Here is an 18,194-nt window from a genome sequence, read left to right as displayed (position 1 = left end):
CTTTAAGTGTATGGCTGTATAAAGTCCTTCTTAGACCCCAGTTCAGTGCTGAGGAGATAGTTCAGTAGATAAAAGTACTTGCCACAGAGGATCCAAATTCAGATCCCCAGCACCCATGGAAATGTCAGGCAGATGTGGTGGCCCACCTATAACTTCAGCAAGGAAGGCAGAGCAGAGGATCACTGGAACAAGCTGGCTGGCTATACTAGTCAAATTGGCAAGCTCTGGGTTCAAGTGAGAGACACTTCCTCAATATATAAAGTGAAGCATTAAGATATTCAATTTCAACCTCTGGCCTTTACAAGTGCATACACACACACATGCACCCATACACATGTGCAAGTTTACTCACATATGCATGCACACCACCCCATCACACATAAAGCACACTTAAAAAGGATTCTTGTCCATGGGCTAAGAAAAGATGGGGCATCTAGTGGCAGATGAGAATATACATGAGGTGTACATTATAATCTACTTGTAGACCCCTGTCCCTTTTCTGGGTACTTACATAGTATACACAGGGAACAAAACTTTTCTACTAGAATGCATGTCTTCTCAAGCCTGAGATTGGAGCACCTACCTTCTAAGTGCATTTGCTGATTCATCAGCCGAGCACCGAATTTTTATTACTTTTCTGCTTCATTTGGTCTTTTTTTTTAACCACCTTGGAGACCCCAGCTTTGCTCTGGGTGCAGTGATGGGAGCTAGGTATTTAGCAGGGGCTTGGATGTATCTGGGCTTTGCTGTGCCTTTGGTGGCAACTCCTCTTCTCTCCAGTTCTGTTCCACAGTGGTGTTTGGAGTGCTAGCCTAAATTCTCTGCCTGCTTCATGAGCCACTGGGCACTTGTCTCTCATGGACTTACCTGCTCTGCTGTGTGCTTCTCTTTTCACAGCACACTATCTGGCATATTTAACCATGTATATAATTTTTTTTAAAAAAAGTAAAACTACTGCCCAGTAAAGCTTTTGGGAGAGGACATGAAGCTAGGTTGTAGAAGCCATGAAACAATAGTCATGAAAGAAAGCTACCTGAAACACATAGGCTATCAGTTGAATTGAAAAATTCTGATCACTTATATCTTCATGATAGAAATAATCAGTCGTAATGAACCCTGCAGTACATGGCTGTATGTGTGGGCACACATGAAGTGTGCATGTTCAAGTGCCCATGCATGTAGAGGCCCAAGGAAACTTTGGGTGTTGTTCCTCAGGGGCTATCTACCTTGGTTTTTGAGTCTCTTGCTGGCTTAGAGCTCATTAAGTAGGTGAATCTGGTTGGCTGTTTCATCTCTCTAATGCAGGGGTAACAAGTGTGCATCATCACACCTGAGTTTTTAAAATGTGGGTTTTAGAGATTGAACTCAGGTCCTCATGCCTGCCAGGCAAGCACTTTCTTTACCCATTAAGCTATCTCCCTAATCCCAGTGCAGCTTTTTAAGACAGGGTCTCACTATGTAGCCCTGACTCGTCTAGGACTCTGTAAAGCAGGCTGGCATCAAACTATAGAGCTCCATCTGCCGTGCCTCCTGAGTGCTGAGATGGAAGGTATGTGCCACAACACCCAGCAACCACCAGAACATTTTTTTATTGAGTATACACTCTATGTTCCAGTCCTGGAGTTCTAAAGATTACCTATAGAAGTGAATGGTGAGTGGAGAAATGAAGGTGGTTATGAATAAGGCAATGCTGGTTACTCCTTTTGACGTGGCCTTGCTGCCTGTGGGCTAAGTAAAGGCCAAGGCTCATGCCTGGTGCTCCTGGCTTTGGTGGAGCTTTCCAAATAGTGTCTCCATTGCCTCCTAAGACCTCTGGTGGCCATGTTGATTTAGTGTGCTTTACCTACTACCCTCCATAATCTATGATTTGCTCATTTAAACCTGTCTTCTGCAAATCCTCCCATTTTCCAGGATTCACCTAAGCTCCCATCTCCTCTGCAGAACTTTTGCTAACCCTTAACCTCAAGTGAGTCCTCCACCTGTGACCCTGGGGGACCTGTCCATACCTTTGGAGTTACGTGTTTGGTATAGGACCTTCAGGGTAAGGTCACATACATAGTAGGTGCCCTAGAAATCCATGTCAGCTGATGACTGCTATAGTCTTACATAGTGTATTGTAACCAAGGCAGTGTGCTGGAGGCTGTTAATAGCACCGTCACTGTGAAGATAGGAACCTGGGATCTCATTTTTAAGCTGCTCCACTCTACCCCCAAACCATCTCCAAAGTGATCTTTGGGTACATAATCTGGGGAGATTACCTTTAGCTATCCCTTTGTGTAACACAGGGAGAATGGTTCAAATATACAGTGTCTGTTGCTTCAACTATTTTAGTAATCAAACCCTTTAAGTACAATTATCAGTTCATTCGGCAAGTAGCATAATTGGAAATGGAGCTGAGTTTGAAGCTGGCAGTTTGAGATGACAGCCTGACTAGGGTCACATAAGTCCTTATCTTTGTGTCATACAGCAGATCATTTGAAAATCTCTTGGGGAATGATAAAAGGGTTAAGCACTGAGTGGAGCCTTATCATATCTGCAGGACAAGAGCTGGGGATAACTAACAGACACCAAGGTAGACTGCCACAGGCAGGATCAGAACATTTTAATCCACTCAAATTTGCAGACTGCGTGTACGTGCACACTCGCGCACGTGCACACACACACATCTTAGGGGAATGGTTCCTATAAAGGAGGGAGACTAAGACATACCTGATTCATGTGGCTTGCACACTGCATTTCTCCATCTGCCATGGGATGCTTAAAAAAAAGTAGAATTTGTCTTGGGGCTGCCTGGGCTTCTTCCTCTGCACCATTATGGCTACACTGTTGCTCTCTACCACCAGTTCTGATCTGTAGACTCAACAAATTTGAATCCAAAATGTCTAAAAACAATTATCTGTACTAATTTGTACATTTTTAATCATCCTCTAGTTACACTACTCATTTACACTGTATTGTGTTGGGTACTGTAAAGCTGAATTGAAATATACATGGAGATATGGTCTATGCAAATACACTATTCTACATAAAAGACTTGATCATCTGTAGATTTTGGTGGTTGGGGGTGTATACACTTTGGTCAAGTTCTTTAAGCCTGGGTGCCCATTTTCTCAATTTCCCATCTAGGCTTATTGTGAGGCTAAGGCTTTCATCTACTTGTAGCCATGTTCCTGACAGGATGCCAGCTGTATTATCTATCAGATTACTGCTTGGTTCAGCACACTGTCAGCAGGAATAAGGACTACAAGTACTTCTCATTGAGAGTGCTTTGGAAAAAAAAGAGCATCATTTTTGTTTTCCTTTTGCAGTTATACTTATTTTTGGTTTAATTTTCAGAAACAAAAAAGGGCAGAGGACTTTTATGTGTATATTTGTGCTAAAAGAGGACAGCTAGGATCTGGAGAGAGATGGTCTGAACATAACATTTGTGAACAAAGCCCTGGAATGTTTAACCTGGGAAACTATCTAAAAGGCCAAGGCAAAATGTGGCCTGAACATATTGTAAAACAATCTGTGTAGATGGTTACCATCAGAACAAGATCCACAATTGGAAATAAGAGTGGATTTCAGTTCAGACTTTCTTCTATTCCAACAAGAATTCCATTTAAACATCTTCATGAAGTACCCTGTTGTGGCAGTCCTTAAAATGGAAGTTGGATGCAATGGGGTCCACAGCTCCCACCCTTCACAAGACTCTCAGTTTAACTTTTCTTAAATTTAATCCACCCATCCTTTTTTTCACAAGACTCAACTTCTACCTCCAACAGGCACAAAGAAAACATTATACCTAGAGACCACTTCACTTCTTGACTATTACCTAAAACTTTTCACTAAGTGGAGAATTTGAGATCTTCAAGGCCAAGACATGGCAATTGCTTTCAAAATAGTAACCCTTAGCAGCAGTGGGTTAAAACCATCTTATCTTTACAAAACAGAAGTTAATGTACTTGCATTTTGCTTTCAGGCTATCCTCATGGACCACAACTGCCCCATTAAAACAAAAATGTACACTCAGAATAACGTTCAGTCATATCCCATCGGTGACGATGGAGAATCTGAAAGTGACTGAGACACTCTAAAGCTGCCAAGTGCTTAACCGTGTAGCAGTGTTTCCAGTGAAGTGACCCGCGCAGAGCTGTCTCAGCCACATCATCCATTCCTGGCAAAGAGTAAAACAACCAAAGGTGATACTTTCTTTTCCATGGTTATGATCGACTGCCAACAGCCTTATAAAGAAAAAGCAGCTTTTCTAGGGGTTTGTATAAATAGTGTTGAAAACTTTATTTTATGTATTTGATTTTATTAAATATTATACAATATATTTTGACGAAATAGGTATATTGTAAATGTATAAATATTTGAATCCAAATCAAATATAATTTTTTAACTTACATTCATGAACACTTGGACAAAAAAGAATCTTATATCTTTTTTCTGAATACTGGTAATGAGTGTTTAAAGCACACATTATCTGAGACTCTCCAACAAGAAACTAGAAGTCTGAGAAACAGAATCATGTAAGACAGCGCCGTTATGTAGCAACACTGACTGTGTTGTTATTTAACTTGTAATTAGTATCAATGTATTTGAGTTAAAAGCTAGTCATTTCAAGCGCAGAGAACAAGAAAATATGTCAGCCATCTTTCAGACTTATTCATAAACCTTTGCTGGCATTAGTTTTCTATTATAACCACCCACCTGGAAAGGGATGGTTGTAAATTCTCTTTTCTGTGTCATATCATTGGCAGCAATCATTAAAGCCAACAAGGAGTAAAAAGTAAATGTTCTCAAAGCAGAGAAAAGAACCCAATTGTTGCTTTCTTTGAAAGATACATACTTGATGGTCTTATTGGGTGAAAATAAAGTATGTACTTTATACATTGTCAAGGTTAAGCATGGTATGATTTATCAAACCTAGTTCATGTTTTGGAAAAGGAAACAAGGCTATCAAGCTGCTATGTCAAAAATCAGACTATTACATCTTTCACCTGCTTGCAGGTCATCCAAGTGTTTTTCTAGAGATTTGTTAATTTTGAGTTGCTGTTATTTTTTAGACTCCTGAAAGTTGTTCATATCAATGTAGAAAAGAATTTCAAACAAAGATGAAGAAATGAAACTGTTCATGTCTAACATGATTATGTTAAAGATAGGGTGGTCAGGACACTTTCCCTTTCTGAAGCAGAAAAAAAATCTACAAATGTGTATGTGTTACTGTATCATCTTGTGTGCTGGGTAGAATAATTTTTCTAAGCATGACAACACTGATGTATCTTTTCAGTGTGCCACTTAATATTAGTGAACATTATCTATAATTGCTCTGTATGAGATTACAACCTTCTGGAATACAAACACAGTATAGAATATGTCTCTAATAGTATGTGTTAATTCTGCAGCTGTGAAATCATAAAAAAATACCTGTCAGTTTTGTTAAGCTGAATTGTGTTTGTGTGACCTTGGACATTAAGAGAACTTTAGAACAACAACCCCTCAACTTTACTGGCTATTACATATTCTTTAGGAAAGTGGCCAATACTTCTTTTGCTTTATGAAGCTTTTGGTGGGACCTTGGTGATTTGAAGTCTGGTGTGTTTGAGAGAAACAGGCTTTCTACTCATTAAACTACTGGACAGTCACACAGGTCTGCAATTCTGAAAGATGGCCTTAGAGGAACTCTCACATGACTAAAATCAGAAGGCGGGACTTAGACTTCACCAGGACAGCTTTAGAAGTAATGTGGTTAGAGAGGGCTTGTGGTTTTCCTTGCCCAAAATACCATATACAGTAATTGATGCTGATGTTATTTCAGTAAGAATGACCAGCAAAGGCACGCCAGTTACTCAACTCCAAGGGAAAGGTACAATAAAAAATTTAGGACTGTTTGGAGAGCAAAAGATAACTTGTTTCTAAGGGGAAAGTAAAGACATTTATATGACTAATATCTTGAGTACACAAGCCTGAAAACAGAGTGTTTAAAACATACTGTGCATGTACCAGAAAAGGAACGTTTTTAAAGGGTAGAGGTGGCTCTTGTTTGTACTTAGTAACTCAAGACTCAAAAGTCTTAGTGAGGTAGCAATGGGTACTCAACTTTCTTTTGACTGCTAAGTGTATCTGTACTGGTTGCACTTTAGCTACATTACTTAATAAACCTTCTTGAACACTGTGCTGTGCCTACCTTTATTCTTTCATAAACCATTTCATCAATATTATTGTTGGAATAAAATACATAGACGCTGTTTTGGCTATAGATATTTAATTAAAAAGCATTCTCTGTGTTTGCAGGCATCAGGCAAAAGTTACTCCAGGCTAGGGTGAACCATCCTCTTTGGTGTTCCACTGTTTGCTTTAAATGAAACATATGACTTGTTATATCCTATCAGTGTGGGAAAACAGTGAGTTGCCCTGGACTTTAACTCAAAAATTGCTCTAATTGCTATGAACAGATAATTATCTGATGAAGAGAGCTGTAATACCTAGCCATCTGACAGAACAATGACAAATTGCTCTGGAAGATCTAGAAATTAGGATTATTTTGAATGGCGTACACATGGTAGTTTCCAGGATTAGGGTGGCTTGCTGTTTTATTTAGAACTTAAGGAATATCAAGGGATCAAAAAGGATGAAGGTAATCCCCCCTTTTTTAGGGGGGGGGGAATGAAAACCATCACCTCAATTTAGAACTTAAGATAATACAGCTTTTAAAAATTGAAGTGATTTCAACTATACTTTAGAGAACTTAAAATTTTGAACTCTCTTGTCTTAGATACCAAATATGTTCAAATGTCTTTAAATTTTTTTAGATAGACTTTACTCTCAAAGTTTTAGGCTGTTTGTTTTTCTTAGAATGAGAAAGTATCTACAAAATAAGTTCTAGTATTATTGAATGAAGTTTGCTACTAAGAAATATAGCACAGCTGGATGTGGTGGAGCATGCTTTTAATCCCAGTACTCCAGAGTCAGAGACAGGCAGGTATCTGTTGAGTTCCAGGACAGCCAGACCTATGGAGAGAGACTATCTCAAAAAACCAACACAATAAATAAAAAAGAACTATAGCATATTGTGATTGCAAAATAATACTAAAATGTTGTTCATTTTGTCTAACCCAGTCATTCATCTAAATACCAATGAAGAGAATACACTTTAAATAGTCTAATTTTTTCTTTCCTGAGACAGGTCTTACTAAGAATAATCTACTTATTACCATACAGCATTAGAAAAAATCCATATATCTATTTCAAAAGGTAAGGAAGCAACAGTAAAAACTTGAATGCTTTTGCAATTTTGTTTAGTAAAAGTGAATTGTTAGTTTGTCTGCATGGCCAAATTATACCAGGCAATAATGCCACAGAGATGAACCAATCACTTTGTTTTTAGATGTCATCAAATGAAGATATTCTTACTTTCCGTGGTAGTCTTTATTATTATTTTAGCTATTGATAACATAGCATGGCAGCAAGATTACATGAGTAATGTAATATAATACAATCTTTTAAACTGAAGCCTTATCCCTTACTATTGGGTATTTGGAGTTTCCCCTCCTTCCCTGCTCTAAAGTACAATTGTGATGCCTCTACTGTCTCTCCCAATAGAAAAATATTGCACTACATTAAAGGTATATTTTACAAACATAATTAGCAGCACTGTTGAGCTTTCCATGATTGTGGTTCTACAGAGATAAATACTTTAAAGCATGAGTAGATTCTTAGAACTAAAGCTTTGCATTATTTCTACAGCTCTTTCAAATGAATCAGTGCAGGAGCATGCTTGGGCATCACTAAAACTTCCATGGTTTGATCCATAAACACACCAGCCACTTATGGACACATCACCCTCAGGGTAGCAATGGCAAGTTATTGTTTACAAGATGAAACATGGCTATACATCAGGCAGATTGTTTCAAGCATAAGATGTGAAACAGCATTTTAGCTTCTGGGATTTGTGGAAAGTCTTCTATTGTGGTGTTCTTTTAAATTGTGAGCATGCTTAAATAAACAGTAAAAAGGCAGGGGTGGGGTGGGGGTTACACAGTCTTTTCTATAAATCTGGCAAAGAAAGGTTTGTGTCCTAGTGTCCTAATATTTCACTTAATAACAGGAATGAGAGTTAGCTACTGAGTTTAAAACTGGAATAACTTTCTACACTCAACAATGCTTTTCTCATGTAAGTAATACCTTTTACTTTTACAGCTTTTTACTGTTCAAAGCACTTTTGCAATTATGCTCCTGTTTTTCTCACAACAGCCCCATGAGGTAGAGTAAGTACCTTTGGAGATGGAGAAGTTGTGTGACCTTTGTTACCTGCCTATGGCTGCAGAGCTCACTAAAGAGCTTGACCTTAAACTCCTGGTGCAATTATACTATGAATTTTCCTGCAGCCAAAGAGCTGTTCCATAGTTTTAAATTCAGTTGGTTTATGTGTTATCATAGTAGTTATTGTAAAAGGGAAAAACACTTTCCTATTCTATAGGTTAAAGATAGATCAATAGGGGTCAAGCTCATATAGTTCTCTCAGTTGTGTGTTACCAGCATCCATTAGATGAACCCAGTACCACAGTAGGCCTTCATTTTTAGAGAACTAGTCCCAAGTCCTATGTATACCGTCTATTTTTATTTTTCTTTACAATGAATGAAGATGGTCTGAACTACTAAAGTATTCAGAATGACTGACATTCCTTTAAGGCCATAAGATGCCAAATGATGTAGTAAACATATTCTGTATAATTGCCCTCCATATCATATTCCTACATTAGATTTTTTCAAACAAAGCCAGTTATCAATGCAGCCATTTTCAGAACAAGTTCTGTGAAATTTTAAATAACCTATGGGAGAACCAAAGATGAAAAATCATCATGAGTGTTCATAACTTCCATTTAAAAGGAAAGCATCAATATTTGGAAGATATTTCAAAATCCTACTGGTTACTGTTCTTCAGTAATAAAATCTCGTTATCCTCTCTACAAAATTCTTGACCAACTAGATTCTCCATTTATCCTCTATTCAATGCAACCTCTTCTAGCTAATTACTATAATTTTACCATACTTCAACTGTGTAAGAGCTTTAAAAAAATTACAGAAACATAAGAAACAAGCAATATATATATATATATATATATATATATATATATATATATATATATATATATATAAACTAAATCAGCATAACATTTTAAAGCTGTAGGGTCCGCTTTCATTTATATTTGGCAACAACAACAACATAAAACAAAAATCCCCCAAACCCCATATAACAAAAACCTCAAGCAAGTACAGCTGACAAACCTCAAAACAGAAGAAAGAAGATTCAAACCTGTTCCTTCAATGATTACTGTTGTCAATTTAGGCATGCAACAAATTTGCTGTTATAACCGTGATGAAAATGAGAATGAAAATATTTCAGGAATCTGGACAGGATCTTACTTAACACTAATTCAAAAAACAGGAGGAAAATGAAAAGAAAAATGACAGTGAGACATCACCCACACATAAGCACAAAGTTAGCTTACATAATTAGAAAAGGTTAAAAATAAATTAATAAAACCCAATTCCAAGTATAAACCCCCAAACCATTAACTATAAACACAACCTAAAACAACCAATTAGGTGAGCTTGTCATGTTTCTGCTGGGAAACCAACTTTTCATTCTTATACAAGTAACTGTAGAAGCAGGCCAAAGTGCACCATGAGAGAACTGAAACATGGCTGTACCCGTGGCACTCCAGACGCATTTTATCCCCAACCACTTGAAAGTTTAAATAGTTTGTTACACAGACTCAGATGGGCCAAACAAGTCATCCGAGATGCTGCTGAATGGCTGAGAGTCTATCAGTTGGCTTATTTCACTATCAAGGTCTTCTTCTGTATCATCTGTGTACTTGTTTATTTTTTTCGAGTGCTGGTCTAAAGACAGGCTTTCTAAGGTTTCAATATCTTCAATGCCTGCTCTATAGTGGATCATCAGAAGTGTCAGAGCTTGTAGTCTTTCACCTGATTTAGTCAAAGCAGCAGAAAGAAGTGATTTTTTCCTTGTATCAGTTGTTTCTTTTTCTTCTCTAACAAGGGAATTATTGTGTTCCAACTCCTGATCAATTTCATTCTGCAGTTTATCCAGCATGAACTCTAGCTTTTGGATCCTTTCTTCTGTGGGCAAGCCTCTATACAGATCACGGCCGATTTCTTTAACTGCAATGAAAACACTGTCATCCAGCCCACCTTCCTTTCTCACTAACTTTATTCCTGCACTGTGTCCTCGTTTGGAAGGACTGTTTGGACCACACACCTCTGTGTCACTGCCTTCATTGTCTGATGTGTTGGGTGTGTGCTTTGGTGATGGTTCCACAAGATCTGTTCCTGGTTCAGAAAGGCGAGTTTTAGAGACTTGACGCAAATTTAGTAAACGTGAGCTAGTATTAATAATGTGCCTTGTCAAACCTGTTGTTTTATGGACTGACTTGTTGGCTTCCATCTCAACACGAGGAGGAAGGCCCACAAGTGGTTCCTGTCCTTCCAGCCTGAGGTTTTTCAGGGTCCGGTCTAGTCTCCTCTCAGTTGCTCCACAAAGAGGCGTCTCAGCTAGACACTTTTCTTGACATTTTTTATGACAAACATAAGCACAGAACATACACTGGGAAGCAGCTTTTGTCCAGACTTTTTTCTTACAGTAATCACACCAAGTTGGGTTTTGGAACTGAGTATCTTGGAAACTATGTTTATTTTCTGACAAACTCATCTGTCCCACAAAATGCTCCTCTTTAGGGAGTGTAGAAACTTCCTCAACCAAATGGAGTTCTTTTTCTTTCTCTACATTAGGAACTATGTGGTGGTCTGGTTCTCCTTCCTTCAAATATTTGAAATGAATAGTAATGTCACCAAAACAAAATTTGTCATTGAAGCCCTTTTGCATACTCAGATTGCGTAGTGCAGTTCTAGTGACCATGGCCTTAGGATCAGGGGCTTCCAGTCTGAACTTTGAAAGGTATTCCATGTTTGATGTAGCTAGGCATCCTAAGGCCACCTCTTCAAGTTTTAAACTAACATGCCCCAAACAGATGAGGCCTCCTAACTTGAAAGGATCCCTGCACCACAGTGCAATGTTCAGGTACCTGTGGCAGGCTTCTATGTCAAACAAACAGGATGCTCTGGTTCTTGACCATTTTCCTACCTTATTACGATAAAGAACCTCTGATGATTCCCACATCTGATGGTCATCTGAAGTATCCTTAGGAGGACCAGAACTTTCGGAAGTAAGATCTTTCACTACTTCTTGCTTTGCTGAAGACTGCTTACCTGCTGCCACATCTTCTCCGTGATCCACATTCTTCACTTGCTTTTCAGCAGGCTTCTCTGCAGGAGGAGGAGGGAGCAGCACCTTCTCTGGTTTTTCAACAGTGTCCGGGTCTGCCTGAGTTGGGGTGTCAGTGGAAGGCAAAGGAATTTTCACTTGTGGCCGTGGTGGCACAGGGGGTTTGAAAGCGGGTCCTTGGGGTTTGGACACTGGTGCTGCTTCTGTGGCCTCTGAAGTTTTTAGAGCCGATGGTTTATTTCCTTCTTTAGATGGAAGTTTTTGTGGTGGTGGATGGATTCCTGAAACTAATTTACGATTTAAAACTGGGGATATAGCGCCAAGGGGTTTAATAGAAAGTGTTGTTGGAGTGCGCTTGGGACTGTGACTTAATGGTTGTGCCTCCTCTTTGAGCTCTGTTTGTACTCTGACGTCACTTGCCAAGTCTTCAAATTCAGAATCAAGGTCTCTATTTTCAGTATCCACTGGCAACCCAGCAGCTTCCTCTTCATAACCTGGCTGGCAGGAGCTTGACAAAAAGTTTTCTTCCAACTGGCCCAAACTGTCTTGCGGTAGTACCGCCCCTTGGTTACTCTGCCCAACAGGTCTTTGGTAGTACACCAGGACTCGGTCACCAGCCTGCTTGATGAGCTTTAGCACTTGCAGTGTTGATGTGATTTTCACACCTGGTTTAAGATTCAAAAGGGAAAGCATGTAAATTACTGCAATAAAACCTGCCTGCACTGTCATTACCTCAGGATTATTTAATAATTGGAAGAGCAATAAGAAAACCTCAAAAAAGTTTTACTTAAATTTTGAATTGATCAGTGCATGGTGCCCTAGAAATACTCTGTTACCTAGATGATACAAAAACCCTGAGCAGCTGCTAATTCCTAATGGCTTCCCATTCTCTCTTGGCTTAAACAATAGTGTATCTCAGTTGAATGGTTGAAGTGAGCAGAAACCCACTGAAAGAGGTTTAATAAAGGATAAACCACACTTTGAATGATGGAAAGCTGTCATTTTATTGAAGGAAATTCTCAAATAACTCCAGGGTTTGCAAGCAAATGATACAAATTTAGAAACCAAATCTGAAGTAAATGTAACAAAACACTATACTATAAATAACAGACCCTTCCACAGATCCTGTTGATTAGCCATATACATGATTATCAACCTTTTTAAGAATGAAAGAATAAGAGGTAAGCTGCTTTATAGTTAAACAAGTTGATTACAATGCACGTTGTCTTGTCCTGACTACAAATCAACTTGCTACCGCCCTCTTAACCCATTCCTGGAGACAGCAGACTCCCATGTCCCCTCATCTGTCAATCCCAACTCAGAGCTTTGGTCCTTTGGCCTTTGGTGTTCTGATTTTCCCCCTCCTGACCATTGGCCCCAACTACAGTCATAAGCAGCTTTTAACTGCAATGTCTCAACAGACCTGTTCTGCTTTGGTGCCATGCTGTCAGGTTTTCCAGTGGAATTCTGAGCTTCCTCACGGGGCTCTTCCTGACCAAGTTAGCTTAGCTCTACTACTTCTATCCAAGAATACTATGTCCCAGAAGCACGGTAGCTTGACATATGCGCAAGTGAAGCATCATCTAATGAGCTCTAGTAAGCATACAAAAGTGTCACCCCAATCCCACCTCTTTATTTGTGCTTTGGGAAACTTGCCTTCATCTCAGCTCAGGTACTTTGTGGAGGTGGTCACTATACCAGGGTTTGCCCACCTCAGTCTAGAATCTGGATTTTTCTTTCAGGGTATTTCAAATATCTTTCAGGATATTTCAAACATGCTCAGAAATTTAGAAAGCAGCAAAAATAATTCTATTATTGAACCTAAACATAACATTTTGCCAATCTTATTTCCACTTTTACTAATCTCCTATTACTAAAACTATTGTAAATCCAAATGAATTACAATTAATTTATTTAAGAAATACCTATTAACATAGGGCAAAAGTTTATGACATATTAAAAGAAATAAAGAGTTACTAAAAATACACTGTAGGAACTTAATTTGTGTGCCAGAGTTTAGACAAGGAGTATATATTTATTTATATAGGGAGGGGCACTAAAAAACAGTTTCTGTGGTGCTGGGGAGATGGCTTTAGTAGTTAGGAGCGCTTCTCTTTCAGAGAATGATGTTTGATTCCTAACACCCAAATGGTGGCTCACATTGGTGAATGGATATACATGCAGATAAAACATGCATACATGTTAAATAAAAAATAAAGGTTTTTTTCTATTATGTTTGAAACATTAGCAATAAATATGTACTATATATGATCTTTTAACCAATAAAATGTTTGTACTTTTATGAATGTTGGGTATCTTGAAAAGGTAATTTTTGCTTTTTTCTCTGTAAATATTTGTATGGCTTGGACTTATTTATTTTGGATAATAGGTATTTGCTACCTGTGTAATTGAAAACAGAACTTAAAAGGCACATTTAAAAGTTAAAGAGATAATTAAAAATAACCTGTAGGTAAGACCAAAACAGAATATGTATTAATGAAAAATCATTTATATTGAACCATGGTTTTAGCTGTGGGAAACAAACTTTTTATATTTATATAGAGAGCTATGTAATGGATGATGTCTACTTTATGTCCTCCTAGGTGTCCATGAACTAGGAGGACTAGAATGACCTGGGAAGTTTGTTTATATGCAGATTCATGCCAGGTAGTGGTGGCGCATGCCTTTAACCCCGGCATTTGGGAGGCAGATCTCTGAGTTCAAAGTCAGCCTGGTGTACAGAGTGAGTTCCAGGACAGCCAGGGCTACATAGAGGAACCCTGTCGGGGGTGGGGGGTGGTGGACACAAAACACACACCAACCAAACAAAAAAGTAGAGAGAAATGCAGATTCTTAAACTCTACTTCAGGTTTTCTGAATCAGAATGACTTCTGAATACTACTGCCTGGTGACTGTGGTGTGAAAGGCATTGTGCATGTCACAATCAGAGGGATTCCCAAATGAAAATGCTAACTTTACTGGCCTCCAGGTGCATAACTAAATCGTTTTCATTATCTTACTGTCAAGATGGTTTTGAAGCAAAGGCAGAGTTTCTCTAATATAACCAAGGATAACTACTTTTTTATTGGGACCTGCTCTACTTTATTGTCTTAGCCATGAAAGAACGCACTGTATTCTTCTTAAAAGAGTAATAATTATATCTGTGTTTTATATAATTTATGTGTTCAAAGCCTACAACAGCTGGGCCAGGTACTATGCAGTCTGAAAAGGCTTGGATTACTTCTGTGCTGCTGTGCACAGTTGAGTTCTACTGCTAGGTATATACACTTAAGCAAATAACTTGCCTTGGTTTTTATTTTTATTATTCACAACAATCCAGCTGACAGGAAGGTATGCAATATACAGGTTACATATTTACCCCAGATTTGGGGTGGATTCTGAATAACAGCATACTGACAAACCACTGGCCTTTTATATAATATGGAGCTTCAGAATAGTATTAGGTGTACCCTTCCCCTTAGGCAAAGAATATTAGTCTCTCTCCTATTAATTTTATAGTCCTACAACAAGATGTGAGTGGTGCTAATATCAGCATATTTAGGATCATAGTGGTGATGGATGTACAAGAAGGGATGACTTGTTCTTGATTTTACATTCAATAATAAGCACAGAGGAGAAGGTAAGAAGGGGAAAAAATTAGAGACGTTCTAGTTAAAGTAGTCTAAAGATGAAATATGTTAAAGATTTAGAGATTAGGACTAACCTGGCAAACATTTTACAAGCATGTTAAGGTATCTTTTACAATTCTGTTTATAACGATGTTCTTCTGTTATAAAACTAGCAGATGCTTGTTTCAGATATAGGGAGAAGGAAGAAAGAAAAACCCTCCAACCTATTTTGTAGTTCTTCTGTACACATAAGCTATACTTTACAGTTATAATTACCTCCAATAGCAATGAGCCGATCTCCTCGCTGAAGATCTGCAATTGCAGCAGGTGAGTTTGGGGCCACGGTTTCAATTATGACATGCCCAGCATACCCATCAGTTGACTGAACAAGACGAAGTGTAAGTCCAACACTTTGTAAATTCCCTTTTATTAATTCAACCTTTGATAAAGGGTTAAAAAAAAGGAAAGAAAACATTGAGATAACAGCAATACATTTGAGAACATCCCAGTCAGCAATGACTTTTGAAGCATGATGACTATGACTACAGTAAGTGAGAGATGAAGCCATTACTGTAACAATATAAATTAACATACTTCCAGATTATGATGACTCAAATGTAGTCATAAATGTAGGTTGTTTATGCTCCAGAGTATGGCTGCATACCGTTGTGCACGAAAGCAACAGCAACTGGACCAAGTAGATTATTCTTTAAAAGGAGGAACAGGAGATGATAATGAAGTGTAGTCGGATGATTTCCTGTGTCCCGGCCTGCTGGTGGTCAGGACTAATCTCTCCCACTTGCGTCCCCCAAGTAAACACACAGAGGTTTATATTAATTATAAATGCATGGCCATGGCTCAAGCCTTTTGTTAGCTAGCTCTTATATCTTAAATTAGGCTATTAATCTATGAATCATCACGTTCCATGGCTTTACCTTCGTTCCATTACATGTTGCTCCTTGGGCAGCTTGCTGGCGTCTCTCGCCTTAAATTTCCTGCCTGCCTCTAAGTTGCCTTGCCATAGGGCAAACGGCTTTATTTATCAACCAATCAGAGCAACACATATTCGCAGCATACAGAAAGACATTCCCCCATCACTTCCCCTTTTTCTGTCTAAACAAAATGAAGGTTTTAACTTTAACCTATTAAAATTACATATAACCAAACAGTTATCAAGCAAGAATTACAGTTACAATATCTAGTCTATTTGTATTTTGTAAAATTAAAGAAAATATTCTATGTATCCTATATTTGTGAGTCTAAAGTTTCATATCTACCTTATCTCTTATCATAACCAAGGAAAACCATAATTATATCTAGTCTTCAACTATATCAAAGACCTCAGAAGGATATAATATTACCTAAGTAAACAGGAAGAGCATTGTAAGCAACTTCCAAAAATCTAAAATGACAGAGACAGCTGCCTGCCGGGACAGTTATCCAAAGTTCCTCTGTAACGTTGGGGCATCCATTTTCAGCCCATAGGCCCAGTCTCTCAGTCACTTCTCTCTGTGTCCTGTAGAATGTCTGGCAGTTTCTTCTGCGAAGCAGGAACCTAAGGGGCCATTTTATCTTACAACTGTTCTATTATATGTAATTTTACTATGTTGAAGTTAAAACTTTCCTTTTAAATAGAAAGAAAAGGGGAAATGATGGGTAATGGTTCTCTGTATGCTGTGAATGTGTTGCTCTGATTGGTTGATAAATAAAATGCTGATTGGCCAATAGCCAGGCAGGAAGTATAGGTGGGATAAGCAGACAAGGAGAATTCTGGGAAGAGGAAGGCTGAGTCAGGAGATGCCAGCCTGCCATCTAGGGAGCATCATGTAATGGCACACAGGTAAAGCCACTGAACACGTAGTGACATAGATTAACAGAAATGGGCTGAGTTTAAGTGTAAGAGCTAGTCAGTGGTAGGCCTGAGCTAATGGCTGAGCAGTTTTAATTAAATAAGCCTCTATGTGTTTACTTGTGTCTGAGCAGCTGTGAACTGGGTGGGACACAGGAAAACATTCAGCTACAATGAAGTAAGGATAGGAACATGTTGTGGGACAGTCTGGGTGAGGAGCCATTGGCTGCTGGGGAGAGAGAGTTATTTTTCTTCGGGTGTGTGGCCATCATGGCAGTTTACCCGGGCTCCAGTGGATAGCCAACACCCATGTACTTAGGATAAGCACTACCTGGACTCAGTGAGTTATTAAAAGTTAAGAGGACATGAAGTTGGGAGAGAGAATGTGTTGGGGAGGGTCTGGGGAATTGGAGGAGGGAGTGGGGAGAGAATGTGATCAAAATATCTGGTATACATGTATGAAATTCTCAAAGAATAAAAATATATTAAAAAAGAGAAGACTTGAAGGTGGGAGAAGGAAGGAAGTATGGGAGGCAGTGGTCCTGGGAGAAGTGGGAGAGAGGATTGGGGCTGAATATGATCAAAATATATACATCAAATATCAAAATATATACATTCATGAAATTGCCAAACAATAAATAACACGATGTATTTAATATGTCTTTTTAAAGTAACCACACCTATAGTAAAACATTTGTAAGAAACAAAATAAAAAGAAAACCACTCCTAATCATACAATCTAGAACTACTGTTAGAATTTGCATTTGCTTATACTTTAATACAAAATTGTGAATTGTGTCAAAACTGAGGCATGGTGAATACAATTATATACTGTGAATATAATTCTGAATATTGCTTTTCTCAAATTCAGTGGGAGTAATCCATGTCATTAGATGGGCTTTGGAACTCTACTTTTTATGGTATAGAATTAGATTTCTACTTTCAAGCAACAATGCATCAAAAATATTAAGGGGCTGGAGAGCTGGCTCAGCAGTTAAGAGCACTGGCTGCTCTTCCAGAGATCAGGGTTTGATTCCTAGCATCCACATGGTGGCTCACAACTGTCTGTAACTCCAGTTCTAAGAGACATGCTTCCTTCTGGCTTCTGCAGACAATGCACAGACACAGATCTAGGTGAAGGCAAAACACCCATATACATCAAATAAAAACTTTAAAGAAATTTAAAGCTGGGCATGATGGCACATACCTTTCTTTAATCTCAGCACATGGGAGGCAGAAGCAGGCAGATCTCTGTGAGTTTGAGGTCAGCCTGGTCTACATAGTGAACTCCAAGAAAGCCAAGGCTGCTGTGGGATGTTCTATATGTCAAATGTGTTGCTCTGATTGGTTATTAAGAAAACACTGACTGGCCAGTAACCAGGCAGGAAGTATAGGTGGGACAAGCAGAGAAGAGAATTCT

At 38.6% G+C, this 18,194-nt stretch overlaps 2 protein-coding genes across 3 annotated transcripts in view; one reads left to right on the top strand and one right to left on the bottom strand.

The window, feature by feature from the left end:
• Slc18a2 (solute carrier family 18 member A2) overlaps positions 1-6,163 on the top strand; it is a 36,620-nt gene extending 30,457 nt beyond the window's left edge. For both annotated transcript variants that reach the window (XM_052714352.1, XM_052714353.1), the window contains exon 16: positions 3,965-6,163. In XM_052714352.1, coding sequence (XP_052570312.1) covers positions 3,965-4,069 — 105 coding nt within the window. In that variant the 3' untranslated portion in view covers positions 4,070-6,163. The remainder of the gene's footprint in view (positions 1-3,964) is intronic.
• The window catches only part of Pdzd8 (PDZ domain containing 8), a 69,051-nt gene continuing 55,113 nt past the window's right edge, over positions 4,257-18,194 (bottom strand). Inside the window, exons 4-5 of the mRNA XM_052714351.1 lie at positions 15,202-15,364; positions 4,257-11,961 (exon numbers count right to left, since the gene is read on the bottom strand). Coding sequence (XP_052570311.1) covers positions 9,758-11,961; positions 15,202-15,364 — 2,367 coding nt within the window. The 3' untranslated portion in view covers positions 4,257-9,757. The remainder of the gene's footprint in view (positions 11,962-15,201; positions 15,365-18,194) is intronic.

This window comes from Peromyscus californicus, unplaced genomic scaffold (genome assembly GCF_007827085.1).
Source record: "Peromyscus californicus insignis strain IS unplaced genomic scaffold, ASM782708v3 Scaffold_4__1_contigs__length_199733344, whole genome shotgun sequence".
Lineage (NCBI taxonomy): Eukaryota > Metazoa > Chordata > Mammalia > Rodentia > Cricetidae > Peromyscus > Peromyscus californicus.
This window is presented reverse-complemented; position numbering and strand designations above follow the sequence as displayed.